Below are 16,400 nucleotides of genomic sequence, written 5' to 3' on the forward strand. Positions count from 1 at the left end.
ATTACTATTTTTGAATTTATTTTTATAGATTGAACAATTATAGCATACCATTTTTTAAAAATTTGAAATCTATAGTCTTAGAATAAGATCAATAATGTTTATTAGGTATCCATACAGAGTATTTGTAATACAATGATTCGATAATTAGGTATACAATTAAAAACATACTTTAAAATTTGTTGCACACCTTAATACAAGTAATACTTGTATTATTCATTTGAAAAATCCAAATTAAATTAAAAGAAAAAAAAAACAAATTTTAAGGCATTCAAAAGAATGTAAATTTCTATAGAATTTCCCATAAATGTAAACTAAGGATAACATAAAATTAAGCACATGGCCTTTAATTATTTGGTAGTTGAAGGAAATTGCAACGAAAGAGGTAGCTTAAACAATTTTAATCTCCTCCCAAAATAAAGGCAAATAAGAAGATCAAAGAATTTTCTCTTAATTACAAATAGTACTATGTTGGTCTACAATTAACTATGAAGTAAATTATAAAAAAATATTAATATTAATTAATTACCAATATTTTTTAAAAAAAAAGACAAAAAAAAAGTAAAAGCAGAGAACATATAAATGCTAACGTAATCCAAACTCTCCTAGTCGGCTGCTTCTTCTTCTTCTTCCTCTGCTCTTCACTTTCTCTCTCTAACTTTGTCTTACTTTCTCTCTCTAAATCATCCTGCAAAAACATGCAATTTTTGATCTTGTAATCAATTATTTATTAATTAATTTCACATATATACTCCCAAATCCCAATTCATTCCCTGATTTTACTATAATTTAATTTAATTTGTTAATTATAAAGTATATAAATTTAATTTCTTAACACTACAAATTTTCTCTCTCCTCCAATTCTGGTTGAGTTCTTGGTAGGAGTAGAAGAGAGAGAAAAATCAAGTTCAACAAAAAGCAATGAATCCGAACTTTTACGCATTAATTTGCATCTGGGTAATATTTTCCGGCGCTTTTTCGCCGGCGACGGTGGTTTCCGGCGACTTTCCGACGACCTTAAATCTTCACCGTGCAATCCCTCTTAAAGATAGAGTTGAAGTGAGTCAACTTAGAGCGCACGACCGTGCTCGGCACGGCCGTGCGCTTCAGTCAGTTAATGGAGTTGTTGATTTCCCCGTTGCCGGAACCTTCAATCCTTATCGTGTTGGGTAATTTGACTCATTTCTAGTTAATCATAATTTTTTTTTTTTTAAATATTTTTTTTGAGATTTGATGTTGTGAATTTTGATGGGTTTTTGAAAATCGTTGTGAATTTTGATGGGTTTTTGAAAATTGATGTGAATTTAATTGGGTTTATTTTATTTTATATGATTTGATTTGATATGATTTCTAAATTTATGTTGTTGGTTTCTTTATTTGGTTGTTTCTAAAGATAGAACCTTTTACTTCATGTAGAAGTTTTGCTCTGTTTCATTGTTATTGCTTTAATCATATGATTGATATCTGCCAACTTTTTATTTATAATTCAATTATAATAGTTAGTGGCCTTATATTGGTAGCTTTAATCACTTTTTTTTTTCATGTTAATTTGTTCATACAACTTTTTTTTTGCATTTTCCTTTTGCTTTTAAAAAAACATGTATGACTGGAATTTCACCAATTTCTACTACCATATGTTTGTTGCACGGGGCACTAGCCTGCCCCAATCGACCGGTTGTACCGGACTTGTCCAATACCAAAAACGCGAACAATAAAACCGCTAATGTCGTTATGTTGTGCACCTTACCAATATATTGAATTTTATGTAGGGAGTGAAGTTTCTAATTTTGTAAATTTGACAATTTTGTTTTTTAGGCTATATTATACAAAGGTACAACTAGGGTCTCCAGCACAAGAATTCAATGTACAGATTGATACCGGAAGTGATGTTTTGTGGATTGGTTGCACTGGATGCACTGGTTGTCCTGGAACTACTGGACTTCAAGTATAGTCACTCTTCTTAGTTTATTGCTTTGTATTAATTTTTCGATTTTGAGTGTCATAACTTATGAAGCAAACAAATGATTTGAAGTAAATTAAAGTAGAAAGGTTTGAGTTTCTTGTTGTGCAATACTAATGGGTCTTTTACAGGACATTCAACTTAATGAATTCAACCCATCAAGCTCATCGTCATCATCTGTAATCTCTTGCTCCGATAAACGGTGTAAGATGGGAGCTCAATATGCTGATGCCCTTTGTGACAACTCAAACAATTGTGCTTACCAGTTTCAGTATGGTGATGGTAGTGGAACTCAGGGTTACTATGTATCTGATTTGTTGCATCTCGAGACTATTGTTGGGAACACTCAATCTTCTAACAGCTCAGCTAAAGTCATCTTTGGGTGAGAATCAATGAGTTGTTCATTCTAGTTCATGAGGCTTCAATATCTGTACAAATTATAGCTGAAATGTTGAATCATGTTAACTTAGTTGAATAAGATTGACTAATTTTGGTTTCTAAATTTGTGGAACAGCTGTAGTGTGTCTCAGACTGGGGACTTAACCAAGACAGATAGAGCAGTGGATGGGATTTTCGGGTTTGGTCAGCAGGCAATGTCTGTTGTCACGCAATTGTCAACACAAGGGATTACACCAGCAGCATTCTCCCACTGCTTGAGGGGAGATGATAATGGTGGAGGAATAATGGTCCTTGGGAGTATTGTGGAGCCCGGGATGGTTTATACTCCCCTTGTACCATCTATGTATGTTCCTTTCTTCTTCATAGTGTTAACGACTGTCTATTGGTTGCTTCCCTCATTGCTTTGCATCAACATAATAATGAATTAATGATACAAGAATAACAAGAAAAAGCTGACAAAAGCATACTGATGATTGTAAAGGGCTATAGGCCACTATCCTTTTGTGTGGAATATGTTTGCTTTCATTTACTTAGGATGAGGCTTAGTCATTTTACTGTATTGTGTTTACTTGCTGTTTTAAAAGCGTCATTATAATATGTTTAGAAACTAATGACAGTGTTTGATGCTCTACCTAGTTAATGGTATCGTTTAGGATACTGGAATCTGTCTGCTTAAAGATGACACCGAAAAAAAATCACCTATTTCAGCATATCAAAAAAGAAAACCTGTCTTTTACTCTTCTGCTGGGATTCTTCTTCTATGACACACCCCCTCTCTCTTTTTTCCTGCTTTTCTTCTTGTGTGAAAAAGAATTCAGGAACGATAAAATTCCTATACTGTAAGGCTCTAACCATTTTTAAGTGCTAAGTTTGTTATTTGTCTAAAAACAATCAAGAAAGTACAGATGAATTATTTGCTAACTTTGTGCAAATCTCAGTTCTGATGTACCTCTGATACCGGGAAAAAAAGGTCAAAAACACTTTATTGCGCGTAATGAATATCTTAACGTTATTGCCTTAGCCTATCTTGGTTTATCTGAAATGTCATACAACCATGTACTTTTATTGTACCAAATTGTAGTAAGAGCTATTCTGATTACTTCAATTCGAACTTGCAGGCCACACTACAATTTAAATATGCAGAGCATTTCTGTAAACGGCCAAAAGCTGGCCATTGATTCTTCAGCGTTTACTACATCCACCAATGCTGGAACGATAATTGATTCTGGAACAACCTTGGCTTATCTTGCTGAAGAGGCTTATGATCCTTTCGTGAGTGCGGTAAGTTTCATTGGTACTAAATTTCAATTATCAACTAGTAATTAATTGGTAGTTAATGGTGTTCAACCTATAATCTCTCAAGCATTTGAGTATGGATGACCTTTAGCTGTTGAAAAAGACTAGGATTTCTTATCATTTGTCATTACAAAGAAATCGAAGTTCCAGAATATAAACTTTCTACGTTTCTTTTGCAGATCTCTTCTGTTGTTTCTCAGTCTGTGCGCCCCTTATTATCTAGGGGAAACACATGTTATCTGATAACATCCAGTGTCGATGATGTATTTCCTCAAGTCAACTTAAATTTTGCTGGTGGTGCGACCATGGTTCTCAAACCACGAGACTATCTATTGGAGCAGAACTCTATCGTAAGTTTTCTCTATACCTTAGTTCTGTTGTGAAAGAGTAGTTAATGTCTAAGACATCTGACTGTTATCCATCCTGTTTTTACAACATATCATCATAGCCGATAATGTAATCTAGAGGAAATTAGCTCTATAAGATACTCGTAAGCTGTCTCTAAAGATTGAATAAATTTAAAGCTTTAGTTTACTACTACTAAAACGGTGAAATTATTGGTGGCAGGCTGGTGCTGCAGTTTGGTGCATGGGATTTCAGAAAATCGATGGGCAGGGGATGACAATCTTAGGAGGTAAGCTTCTCTTAAGACATTATACTTTTGCTATCTCTCTTTTATAAGAAGCTATTTGCTTTACAAAATCCACAAGTTAAACTAGCCTGATTTGCAATGAACTATTGATTTCTGCTCTTCCCTTTAGTGAGAGCAGTCTTAATATCTGTAATTGGCCCTAAAAGTCGAGTCATTATCCATTTTAATGAGGATTGTCTAATTTTTCTGCAGATCTTGTTCTAAAAGACAAAATTGTTGTATATGACTTGGCTAACCAACGGGTTGGATGGGTCAACTACGATTGTAAGTGAATATTATTTTCAGCCTTTTTTAGATAATTGATTTCTCAGTGTTTAATATGAATCTTATTCGCTTCAACTCAAGGAGGTTAGAATTTTATGCCATTATTTTTGATATCGGATTGTACTTTGCTTGTGTGTTTGTGCAGGTTCTCAGTCTGTAAATGTTTCTACAAGTACCGGCTCAAATTCAAATACATACGTGAATACAGGACAGCTGAGTAGCAGCATTTCATCGATGAATCCTTCTTACATGGAAATACTATTCGGTGTTCTGGTAATGCTGGTCTCTCTGATGTCTATGTGACATCGGAATCATTGAAATATACCAGTTTTTCTTGGTCTGTTCGTCTCACACTTCCTTTTTTCCACATTTATAGAGTCTTGTCATTTATTTATTTGTGGCAAATGGCAGGGCTGATTATAGTTATTGTTATACATCAGATAGCTAGGTTTTCCAGTTTATCTGGTCATTTTTTCTTAAGATAACTATTGTAGGTAGCCCCTTCTTTTGGAATGCCAGGAGAAGTGTTTATAGGTTTGTACATGCGATCAATACGAGTATTAGTTTAGTGAATTTGTTGATAATATAGCAAAAGTATGTCCATACAATTGCAGTTGTGATTTTGCTTCAATACTGAATGCTTGTGTATAACTCCGTATTTTTATAGAGTATTCAAATTTTTTTTTTATCAAGAACATTAGTACGTTGAAATTGATATCGAGTGACTCGAACGGGAAAGTAACTGAACTGGTTGTGTATCTACATATACCAAGAGAAATGCTAAACAAGTCTTTAACTCAGTCACTTATCTGCATGAGTCTTTTAGTGACCAACTGATCATGTAATAGTTTTCGGCACAACAGTCAGTAGCTCAAATATCACATATTGCGAGGATATATGTTGAACAAAACACAAAGACGATCTCAAAATAAAATAACCCGTGCATTTTAGAAAGGTGGTAATTGTAATCTCAATAAGCCTGTATGAGGGCTAATTCACTCGAAACAAAGTTAACAAGTACATAAATATTCAGAGCATCAGGTCTTGAGCTGATGCCCACACCTCCACTTGAGGTTGCAATGTCATACTCGTAGGCTTCCCTTGGACATAAAACCGAGCACAACATGCAGCGGCCAAGTGAGCATAATACACAGGACTACATGAGGGACTGCAACTGTCGTATACAAAAGCAGATTCAGATTAACGAGTACGGAGTAGTAATGAGGCAGCAAAGGAGATCGAGAGAGTGAGAGACCGCACTCCTCATTTCTTAACACTATGTTTGGATAGAGAAAGATGAAGGGAAAAGAAGAGAAGAGAAAGGGAATGATGCATCATCTTTTGTTTGGATACCTAATGCAACGAGAAAAGGGGAGGGAATTGGAAGGATCCATTTTTCTTCCCCATTCCATAAATGAAATCCCTTCATTATTGGAGAGATTTGGACGGAAAATGAAAGTTCACCTTCACCCTTCGGCCCCCCCCCCCCTCACCTCCAAATTGATATCCATATTGCTATCGTTGCTAGTAATCTGTGTCTGAAAGCATCACTTATGTTTAATCTATTTTTTCATAGGTTTTTGTTCTCTTAACTATTACATTAAATGATGAAATTTATTTTAGGACAGTACATATTATCTTATTATCTCCCTACCCGCGACTGATGCAAGAAGTTTTGCTTGCCCTGGGACTGTCTTTTGATCCATCAGCAGAAGATGATATCATGTCTTAGGTGTCAAGACGTACATTTTAACAGCATGCGGTTCTACTTGAGCAGATAGTTGATCTTTGACACCAGACTGAGTCGAATGCTGCATTTTCCAAGCAATTATTGTATAAGGATCAATCATGTAGTTTGAACATCAAGAAGCTATATAGAAATGAAAATTCACAATTCAACAATATATCGGCTAACTAGAGCAACAAGAATACTGAAAACAATCATGTAGTTTGAACATCAAGAAGCTATATAGGAATGAAAATTCACAATTCAACAACTTATCGGCTAACTAGAGCAACAAGAATACTGAAAACCTACTCACCATCCATAAATCCCGGGCATCCACCACAGTAGCCGGCTGAAGATCAAGATCGGACCAAGAGGCAGTAATATTTGATGGAGAAGATCCCCGATTCCATAGAATGACAGCTATCCTCTGACCAGACAGTATACCAGCCCACACCTAAATATTTCATAAGCTCACAATTTAAAGATTCTCATGCCAGCAAAAATGAACTAAGTGAAAGCTTGAAATTGTTAGTTATGTTTCTAAACATAAATCCATTCAAATGGAGGGGTGAAGGGATGATGTAAAGGAGACACTATTAACAAGGATAGATATATAGTAATAAGACAAATCCTATATTATGATGAGTAAGAACGAAGTGACAATTTATTATGGATGGAGTATATATTACCTCATCATTTCCATCCTGCTTAACCTTAATTCCTTGAACTCCTAGCTCATCTGATCAATAAATATGTCAGATCTATCCGGGAAAATAATATAAATAGCACCATTTCATCTTACCTTGATTGACTGCAATAACCTCTTTGTTACTCAGCAGTTCAAGGGTATCCTGATCCATTGATCGCACATCACATCCAATCAACAGAGGAGCCTGCAGAAACCAACCCAGGAAATCAGGATCCCTATTACAGGTCTAGGAAGCCATTACTAGACATATACTACTTCCATATCATATTATTTGCAACGATTAGACATTTTCTACTTGCACTTTATGTCAAACCGTTGCAAATAATATAAAACAGAGGTAGTATCATATAAATCTGATCGAGTAGCTTAATAGGAGTTAGAATTGGGTACTTTTACTAATGCCCATATGCTATAGTGAGAACGGTACTCCTCCTTTGTCATTCCTCCATTGCCCACTTCAAGCATGTCTGGATCTGTGGACGACATTACACTTTTAAATCTTTGTGTATGTGAATCCAATAAACAAGTAGTATTGAGGTGTATATCGAAAAACCAGCAAGACTAATCTCCTCTTACCATTCCATGATCCAGGACGAGCATATAGTGCCCATTTGTCATTTTCGTCTGCTATACTAGTGATGCTGAAGTGCAAGATCAATTTCCAGCATTAATAAGTTACTGAAGCAAATAAGCTGTTAAAGTAGAATACACTTTCACCTCAACATCTAAACTAGATACTTTGTATTAATCATATAGCTCTTAGTAAAACATAACATGGAATTCTCTCCTTTTACCTGTCCCATTTATCTTGGATATCAAGAGTTGTTCTCCAACTGTTTCCAATACTTGGGGCCCATGTTGCAGGATCTTCTTCTCCCCTGCTCATCACCAAGTTTCTGTATGAACAATTTTCTTACAAGATCGATATTCTTGTTTACTTTTATTTTCGATTGTAAACAAAAGTGTCTATTATTGGATGCGCTGCAATGCTGTAGTTCTTTCCCATGATTTAGCAGAAACAGAATAAGTTTTGATGAGGAACTTACCAATTACATATGGAGTAATATATCTTCCCGCCGCTGTTCAGTAAGGCCTTACTCATTTTAGGGTACCTTTACACAATTGAAGAGTGTAAGTGTGTGTTAGCAAGACATATTTCACCAGTATACATCTTTCATATACTTAAAATTTATTTTGATGGTAGATGTACGTACCTTTCCTTTGCGCTTATCCCGGTGTTTTCACAATTATCATATTTCAAGTAATCAATACCCTAATCAGACAAATTTTTTTAAGAAAATCAATGACAATTGAGAACACAACACTGATACATTCTTCGTTCAATTCATTTACATTTGCAGTGAAATTGCTTGCTTAGATATCAAGAAAAAAATAGCTCACCCACAATGCAAAGGTGTTCGCATCTTGCTCTTCATGACCAAGTGATCCTGGCATGGTCTTGCTACAAGTCTGAGTTCTGAAATAAATAATGAAAAATATGGGCACAGCTGAAGTCTGCTCAGATTAATGTAATGATTTATTCAGACGATACTATCCCTAATATGATGGAAAACTTATTGAATATATACCCTGCATCTGAGTAGATACCGATCTTCAGCCCTTTGACATGCACATAATACACTAGTGCACCGATTCCTGATGGAAATGCTGAAAGCTTGGGGACCAAATACCCCTGGAATATTTGTGCAATTAGCCTTTTTAGGACAGAATGATAAAGATTTGACAAAGCGCAAGTCAAACAAAAACATGAACTAACAAGCGATATGAAAGCAAAATTAGCACCTCAGAATCTCTGTTAAGCTCTGCCCAACAATCATCTGGTGCAATACAGTAAGTGATAGAATAGTTACTACAAGAAACAGCAGTCAGGCTAACAAAATCACATAAAGCATATAACTTACCGAGGTTTATGTATTTATATCCTAGATCTGCTAGGCCGCTTGACACAATTGCATCAGCTGCAAGACAAGTTTATAATAAAGCAATTCATCTTCGAACTGAATACCTTACATAGTACTTCCAAAGGGTGAGCAATTATTGTCAATTAGGAAAACTGTTACCTGTTTCTCTGATTGTTACCTCGTTGATATCACAGCCAAAGTGGTTCCAGCTATTCCACCTATAACCAGAGAAGAAAATATGGCAGATTTAACTCTAATGCTAACTTCACATAAAATTTATGAAAAGGATATGTAAGAAGAAATTCATATATACCCCATTGGTGGAGTAAGACCAAGGCCATTGTCAAGAAGACTACGTCTCAAATTGGCAGACGGCATTTCTGATACTGGTTCACCTTCAAAAGGACTACCCACATGTGCTGCACTTGCAGTTCTTTCCACTACCAGCAGCCATATCATACATAGACCTAAAAACAACGCGCAGAAGTTGCAGGGAAATAATTCTCTGTTTAAAGCTCCCATGGTATGTTTTTTCATTTCTGCCAAAGTTGCTTAGACACTAGGTACTTATCATGTAGAGGGGAAGAGCTTGAGATTACAATTCAATCCAAGAAGGGAAATATCACCAATAATTCACATACAATTACATAACAACTCTATCACAGAAAGTAAGGAAACAAATCAAGATTTTTATTATTTTATGGGAAACAAATAATCAATGTTCTTATTCTTTTCTAACACAATTAATATGTAGATAAATGAGTGTATCAATAGTAATTTGAATTGCAATCGTTTTCTTTTGCAAAATATGCTCAAAAATGGAAAAAAGCTAAATGTATTTTGAAGTTTGGAAACAAAATCAGAGTAATTTAGGAAAGAAATCAAGCTGATAAAGAGATTTGATTTTTTTTGAAAATGTAAGAAAAATAAACATTAGGAAACCCTCCTTGTGAGAGGATTTCCTAATGTAATTGAGAGATTTGATTAGACAATTTACGTTGGAGCTTCACAATTCTACTTATCTTATATTTCTTATAAAAACACTAGATAGGCTTTAATAAGTCTATCCATTCTAATTTCAGAGATCACGCGAACATATTGTCAAGTTTAAACTCTGTTTTTTAAGGGATTCTCTAAGGTGTACTTGAAAATATGAGTGTACTTGTCACAAATTATGAACACACAAGCTTCCTAAACTCGTTCAATCCTTTATACCTTATTATGACTATACTAATTAACCTGAGATAATCTGCTAAGATGAAGCTCCATGCCCTAAATTTTATGGATAAACTGCTAAGATGAAAACTAAAAGCTTTTTTTGTTTTTTGGTTCGAATTTGTCTGTGCAGCAATACATCAAACAACAGCTTTAACGACCTCAGTTTTATTTTTTTTTTTCTTCACTTTTAGCATGCAGTTATGCATAGATCCAGTTGTAATTTAATTCGACAGCCTCGACAAAGATCCGTATTCAGTGCAGGTTGGTCTTCTTCTTTCAAAGAGAATTAGAAACTTGTTCTGATGTTCTCCTATACGGCTATACAGCATAGAACAAAATAAATGACATATAGACCTGTCAATAACAAATTACTAGCTTTCTAAACTTCATATGATCAAAATCTCAAAAAAAAGATCATAAAGTATATTGTTTCAAACACACCTACCAATTTTAGCATAGCCTAAGTCAAATAGAATCATGCAAAGGGATCTAAGATAACGAGTATTATTCCTAACTCCTAACAGATGTTATTGGCCAACAGTAAACAATGTGAATCTTGCCTGCCTCTTACTTCATTATAATAACATTTCCAAGCCAAATAACTCCAGTAAACAACTGGCCTTCTGCCACAATAAGCTCTACAGAAATCAAGTTGGCTTGAAAATCAAACATTTTCAAAGAGATTGTATAATTTGAATAGGTTCACCATTGCATAACACATTGTTGTAAATTTTATCAAGAAACTTCCATAATTTAGCCTTTGATTTTAACAGATTTTCTGTCTCCCCAATCATAATATTTACAATATATAAGGAAAAGAGAGAAAAGAGCCCTTCAAATAAAATTATATTTATTCTTGGAGATGTACACCTACAAGACAATGCTTAACACCATCATGTCTAATAACCAAACTTAAAGCAGGCCTTCTAACATAAAACGGCTTGAATGATTAATGAATATGTGACAATTTCGTTACAACTAAACTGTCATGCAAACTCTTGTCTCCATATCACACAAACAATGAACCTACGTGGGATTCGAACCCACATCTTTTGTGCACTTTCACAATGCTCTACCCGTTGAGCTAGTAGGCTAATGTATATAAAAACATATATTATATGTAAATATAAACCTTGAAACTACCTAATATATCAAAAAAAATATAAACAATTGTTGGACAATAAGAGATCAATCATGTACTAGTTTAAATGATGCACTTCATTTTTTCTGCCCAATCTAAGACAATAACAAGCTAGATTTGGATTTAAAGCTTAGACAATCATGACTGTAAAAACATGTCTTCTGCCTTAGCTTTAAATGACGATGTTATTGGTGCTGTGCCATTTCCTAATGATGTCAAAAAGGGTCCTTTTGCACAGGACATGACTAAAGACTTAGTGAAGGAGATTGGAGTTGATCATGAAGCCTTAGATATGCCACACCTTGCTGATAAGCACGGGACTGATAATATGTTGATGGCATATTAACACTCCTTTAAACAAAGAAAAGGTGTTAGCTTCACATTTCATACTTCTAAATCTTTTCCATATCTTTCTTGTAGTCACAGCTCTCACATGCTCACTTTACATATATTGTTCAGTTCATATCAAGAAATGTGGATACACAGAACATAGAAGTCCCTACACAGACCAAAACTTATAACATATCAGTCTATTGTTTTTAGTAGTCCTTTTACTCCTTTCCTCTTTGCCGGGTAACAAAACACATAGCTCAGTCTACACAAATGTAACTGAAACTGCTATTAAATCCATCCTCAATTATTTTTCCTAAACAAATAGACTATCAACAGTAGATATTTAAGAGGAAGAACAACCTTGATCCCTGAATTCTCTCTACATAAACAAATTAACCACCAATAGTAGACATTTCCACAAGCTTGTAATACAAGCTTAAACAAAAGAAAGACCAAGCATAGACAGAGATTCTATTTCTATATGAAGTAACTTAGGCACAAAAACAACCTTTAAAGGGTAAAAAGGAAAAAAATAGAGTCAATCGTCATGCACTTCTCTGACCATCATGTAATTCACCTTCAAATACATCTAACTTACATCAACAACACATGTACCCCATTTGTCTCTCTTTTAGCAAGATCAAACACAACAATCAGATACTATTAAGCCAAAATAAAAAATTTGTTTGGAAGGGATATATATGTTCAGTATTTTTTCTGGAAGGACTTTATATGTTTAAAGTGGTCTAAAGGACCTTATAAGTTTATTTTGTTGTTTGGGGGGACCTTGAGATCAGAATCTGGCAATAATTGACTTTTTTCTCCGATGTTGACCTCTCATGTGACCTTCAAAAATGATCTCCTTTTCTTTTTTCCACAATTTCTCTCAAAATCCCATATTTTGATTTATTTCATTTGGGGATTAGAAGAGAGAAGGAGGAATTGGAGTAATATCGTGGAAAAAAGAAAATGGGAGTCATTTTTTAAGGTGATGTGAGAGGTCAACGTAGGAAAAAAAAGTCAATTATAGCCGGATTCCGACCTCAAGGTCCTCTCAAACAAAAAAAATAAACTTATAAGGTCCTTTTAGACCACTTTAAATACGTAGTATATAAGATCATTCTAGACAAAATAGTGAACATATATGTCCCTTCCAAATAAATTTTTCAAATAAAAAATAGCAATAATAATCCTAATAATTACTAAGTACAGAGCAACTAATGATCTCTTTCTTCAAAATTAACTATACTCCAAATGCACAACCAATATCGAGTTCTTAGAATGTCTATACCTTTTTTGTAAGCAACTTACGCCCACTGCTCCTCGTTGACATTAGTTCCTACTTCGTATTAGATTGTCATAGGTTGAACCCCAAAGGAAGAACAACATGCACACAAAACACATAACATACATCAGTCAGTGATAACAAGCATCCATTGAATAACAAAGTATATACTTCGTAATAAACATCAAGCATAACTTTATGCAACAAACAAGTGATGAAATCAAATTCGTCCAATCTTAAGCTCTATAAAATATCAAACTATCATACATATCTTGTTTCAATTCCAAACTCATAATAAGATTATATTATCAAATTTGATCAAATAGCAATCAGAATTGCAATAATAATCGCAAGAAATATGTAGAACACTGATATTAGCTGATAATCGCAATAATAATCCAAATAGCAACCATAATCACAATAATAATTATCCGAAATAACAATAATGATTGCAAAATTTGATCATCATCGCAATTATAATCGCAAAATTTGATAATTGAAAATTTAGATCATTTTCGCAATTATAATCGCAAAAATGATCGAAAAATTTGATAAAACGCGCAATAATAACCTAAATTTGCAATAATAATCGAATTTAAAACAAATTTGATCATAAAATTATTAAACTTACAATAATTATTATAAATGCTGAGAAATTTTCTTGACGTAGCTGACGAACTTCCGCCGGTATTGAGCTGGGGAGACAGTCAGACAGAAAGCTCAGGGAAAAAAAAACACGGGATTACAAAAGAAAAATTGAGGAAAGGGATTGTATGAACTCCTCGAAATTACACATGCCATTACCAAAAAATTATTTTGGAGTAAGTCTCAGCCCAGCATGGTGCTATATATATGCCTCTTTGTCCAAGCACGGGGGCAATATCGGTAAATCGATACCGTATAAAATTTAAGATAAAGTATGCAGATACTTTCTACGTATGTAAATACAGATATAAATTGTTCAGCTACCCGTTCGAATCTTCTCAGCCCGTTTCAAGTTTGGTGTTCTTCTGTTCTTCCCGCTTTGTGTTCAGCACATTGAAGCTTCGTTTGAGTTGTGTGTTCTCCTCGAATTTTGCCCAATTTTTGCCCGATTTTGCAGCGAGAAAGACTTGCACTTTCCAATGAAGAGCAGAGGTGAGTGAATTATCGATATCTTAAATTAGGGTTTAGGTTAGGAGTTTTGCGACATGATTGTGGTGTATGGCAATGGGGTGAAAACATTTCCAGTATTCACTCTTTTTGGGCGTAAATCTGGGTTCGGGGCAAAAATCGCATCAAAAACGGGATTAAAATTAATGAAACCGAGCTACTAATCTAATTAGCAACATAAAACCAGAAAAATAAAGCCATTAAAAACCTTGAAAAATGTGATTATAAAAATAAATGAGCCGGGCTCTAATACCACCGTTGAGATTTGATAAGTCCGAGTCATCGCGAAAGAAAACCCGAGCCAAGATCACACTCACAATAAATATAACCAAAAAGGCATGATAAACATAATTAACAAAAGAGATTAAGAGAAGAATTAATTACCCTCGTAACGTGCTTCGCTCGTACTTTGAGCTCTTACTTCGGAAAGCTTGAGTTTCGCGTTTAGCGAAAACCTCGTACGGTATCCACTCGCAACAGTCCCTGACGAGGTCTATTGCCTAGAGGTTAGCTAGGCCCGACCAAACTTACTCGAGTAATTATGTGTGTTCAAAGATTTTCTTAATGGAGATGCCTTTTCCAACACCTTACTCAAGTGATTATTCCCATACCCCAACTTAGGTATCTACAGGAAAATCATGAGTAAGAGTTTCTCTTCCATCAATGTGGGAGATTTGATTATTCTCTTTTTATTTTTAAATCAAAAACAAAAGAAAATAAACATCAACTAATAAATCAACAAGTGGCACATTTAGGTGAAGTGTTAGGTAAAGACCACATGGAGGGGAGGGGACCAAACTTGATCTCCAAGGAGCTCCTTATGGCCGGCCACCTATCATCTCCCATAACCAACCACCGGCTGCCACGTGGCAACCCAAGAGGAGCAACAAGGCAGCCAGTTTTGGGCTTGCTGCCACGACCTAGAAATTGCAGCCAAGGCGCGGCTTGCGGTTGCAGCCTCGACCCAGCTAGTTGGCCTTGGTGCGGCTACTACCCCCTTGACCGACTGTCGTGGCTGCCACCTTGCTGGCCGTGGTGTGCTAGCATACACCAGCCAGCCTAAGCTCGGCTTGGTGCATTTGCTAGCCACCTCGGCTATTACCAAATTCCCCTAGGCATCGGTTTTCCCGGGGCATTCCGACCCTAGGGGTATTTTAGTAATTTGTTAATTTATTAGTAATTTTACCGTCTCATCCTTTATTATTTCTACTCGGCTTCCAACGCTCGGATTTGACGCTCCAAGCTCGAATTTCCGACGTCTAAATATTAATTACTCGAGTGACTCATTAATTCATTTCGAATTAATTTGTCGTGTTGGTTCGTTTGTTGCTTGGGGTGTGACCCATAGAGTTTAGTCAAGATTAAGCTGTAATATTAATTATACAAGATTATTTGTTTAGGTTTGTGTATCTCAATAATACTCTTGACATGCTTGTTCACGAGCTGGAGTAGGCTTGTTCTAGTTATGGAAGCTTATGAAGTGTTATTGCTGCTCTTGGAGTTAGGCTGGTCGGGCTTTCCCTTGGATTTTAGGGAAGTAAGTTTAGGTTGTGCATGCCTTGTTGGATGGTTGGTCCATTTGATTGCCTTTTCGGGGTGGGATTATGTTTCCTTGGGTTTAGATTTCATCGGGTGAAGGGGAGCTTTAGGTTTGATTGTGTGTTTCCTCTCAGTTGTTTGGGTGGAAATTTGTTTTTGGTTTTCCAGGGGTAAGGTGTTTGGTGCAGGCACAAGGTTTAGCCTACATTTGGTGTCTGCGGGAGCCGAGTGGTTTTGCGGGGAAACGTTGGTTTGCTATTCTTATTGCTTCTAGGTTGTGGGATGATTTGGATATCTATTTAGTAAATATCATTCCATCGTTGGTGTTAGTGATGACAGAGTTTGTCATCGTTGTTAATCGAAATCTTGAAGGAGGCTCCCCATCTTTAATGTTTGGGGTAAGCAAAGCCCTCCATTTTCTTGCACTCTCTGTTAGTAGAGTAGCAAGAGAGGAACCAACATTTTGGTGCAAGGGGTTTCTCATGGCAGAGTCATTCGAAAACACGACTCTCATGGTTATGTTCCTGGACTCCTAGGAGGTCGCTATGTTTTTCGTTCCCTGGGACTGGAATCGGGTCAAAGGTCTTTTTTATAGCAGCAGGGTGCATACAACTTTGGGTTGTTATTTAATTTCTCCGCTTCTTCCATTGCAAATGGACTTATGGGTCATTGCAAGTTTCGGTTTTCTTCACAGGTTTCAACCTGCGGTCTACGTCCATCTCGAGATTTTCAGTTCATTTGGCAATTCTTGGTCCACGATAAGGTTTTGGTAGGGTTCGTATGGTTGTCAAGGCTCCAAAGTAA

The 16,400-nt window shown here is 35.6% G+C and overlaps 2 protein-coding genes across 2 annotated transcripts; one reads left to right on the forward strand and one right to left on the reverse strand.

Moving 5' to 3' along the window:
• Positions 1-551: 551 nt before the first annotated feature.
• LOC145619204 (aspartic proteinase 36-like) lies at positions 552-5,219 on the forward strand. Its single transcript, XM_081673846.1, has 9 exons — positions 552-1,166; positions 1,813-1,942; positions 2,089-2,339; positions 2,472-2,699; positions 3,475-3,637; positions 3,832-4,002; positions 4,220-4,286; positions 4,497-4,568; positions 4,714-5,219. Exons 1-9 carry the CDS (start codon positions 919-921, stop codon positions 4,869-4,871), a joined length of 1,488 nt encoding a protein of 495 aa, XP_081529972.1. The 5' UTR covers positions 552-918; the 3' UTR covers positions 4,872-5,219.
• A 1,070-nt stretch (positions 5,220-6,289) lies between these two features.
• Positions 6,290-9,450, reverse strand: LOC145619812 (alpha-galactosidase-like). The gene is made up of 15 exons (XM_081674506.1): positions 9,242-9,450; positions 9,088-9,146; positions 8,929-8,985; positions 8,810-8,844; positions 8,596-8,699; positions 8,408-8,483; positions 8,221-8,279; positions 8,053-8,118; positions 7,801-7,884; positions 7,583-7,647; positions 7,397-7,479; positions 7,100-7,190; positions 6,987-7,036; positions 6,611-6,751; positions 6,290-6,379 (listed from the first exon to the last, which is right to left on the reverse strand). Exons 1-15 carry the CDS (start codon positions 9,448-9,450, stop codon positions 6,290-6,292), a joined length of 1,269 nt encoding a protein of 422 aa, XP_081530632.1.
• Between the last annotated feature and the right edge of the window lie 6,950 nt (positions 9,451-16,400).

Source organism: Chenopodium album, chromosome 27 (genome assembly GCF_948465745.1).
Source record: "Chenopodium album chromosome 27, dcCheAlbu1.1, whole genome shotgun sequence".
Taxonomy (NCBI): Eukaryota; Viridiplantae; Streptophyta; class Magnoliopsida; order Caryophyllales; family Amaranthaceae; genus Chenopodium; species Chenopodium album.

Excerpts from the sequence above, each read along its gene's own strand:
- LOC145619204 (XM_081673846.1), top strand. The coding sequence starts at position 919 with ATGAATCCGAACTTTTACGCATTAATTTGCATCTGGGTAATATTTTCC. Across the intron at positions 1,167-1,812 it reads TTCAATCCTTATCGTGTTGG|GCTATATTATACAAAGGTAC; the intron begins GTAATTTGACTC and ends TTTGTTTTTTAG. Across the intron at positions 4,569-4,713 it reads TGGATGGGTCAACTACGATT|GTTCTCAGTCTGTAAATGTT; the intron begins GTAAGTGAATAT and ends GTGTTTGTGCAG.
- LOC145619812 (XM_081674506.1), bottom strand. The coding sequence starts at position 9,450 with ATGGGAGCTTTAAACAGAGAATTATTTCCCTGCAACTTCTGCGCGTTG. Across the intron at positions 8,484-8,595 it reads GGTATCTACTCAGATGCAGG|AACTCAGACTTGTAGCAAGA; the intron begins GTATATATTCAA and ends TATTTATTTCAG. Across the intron at positions 6,752-6,986 it reads AGCAGGATGGAAATGATGAG|GTGTGGGCTGGTATACTGTC; the intron begins GTAATATATACT and ends TGAAATATTTAG.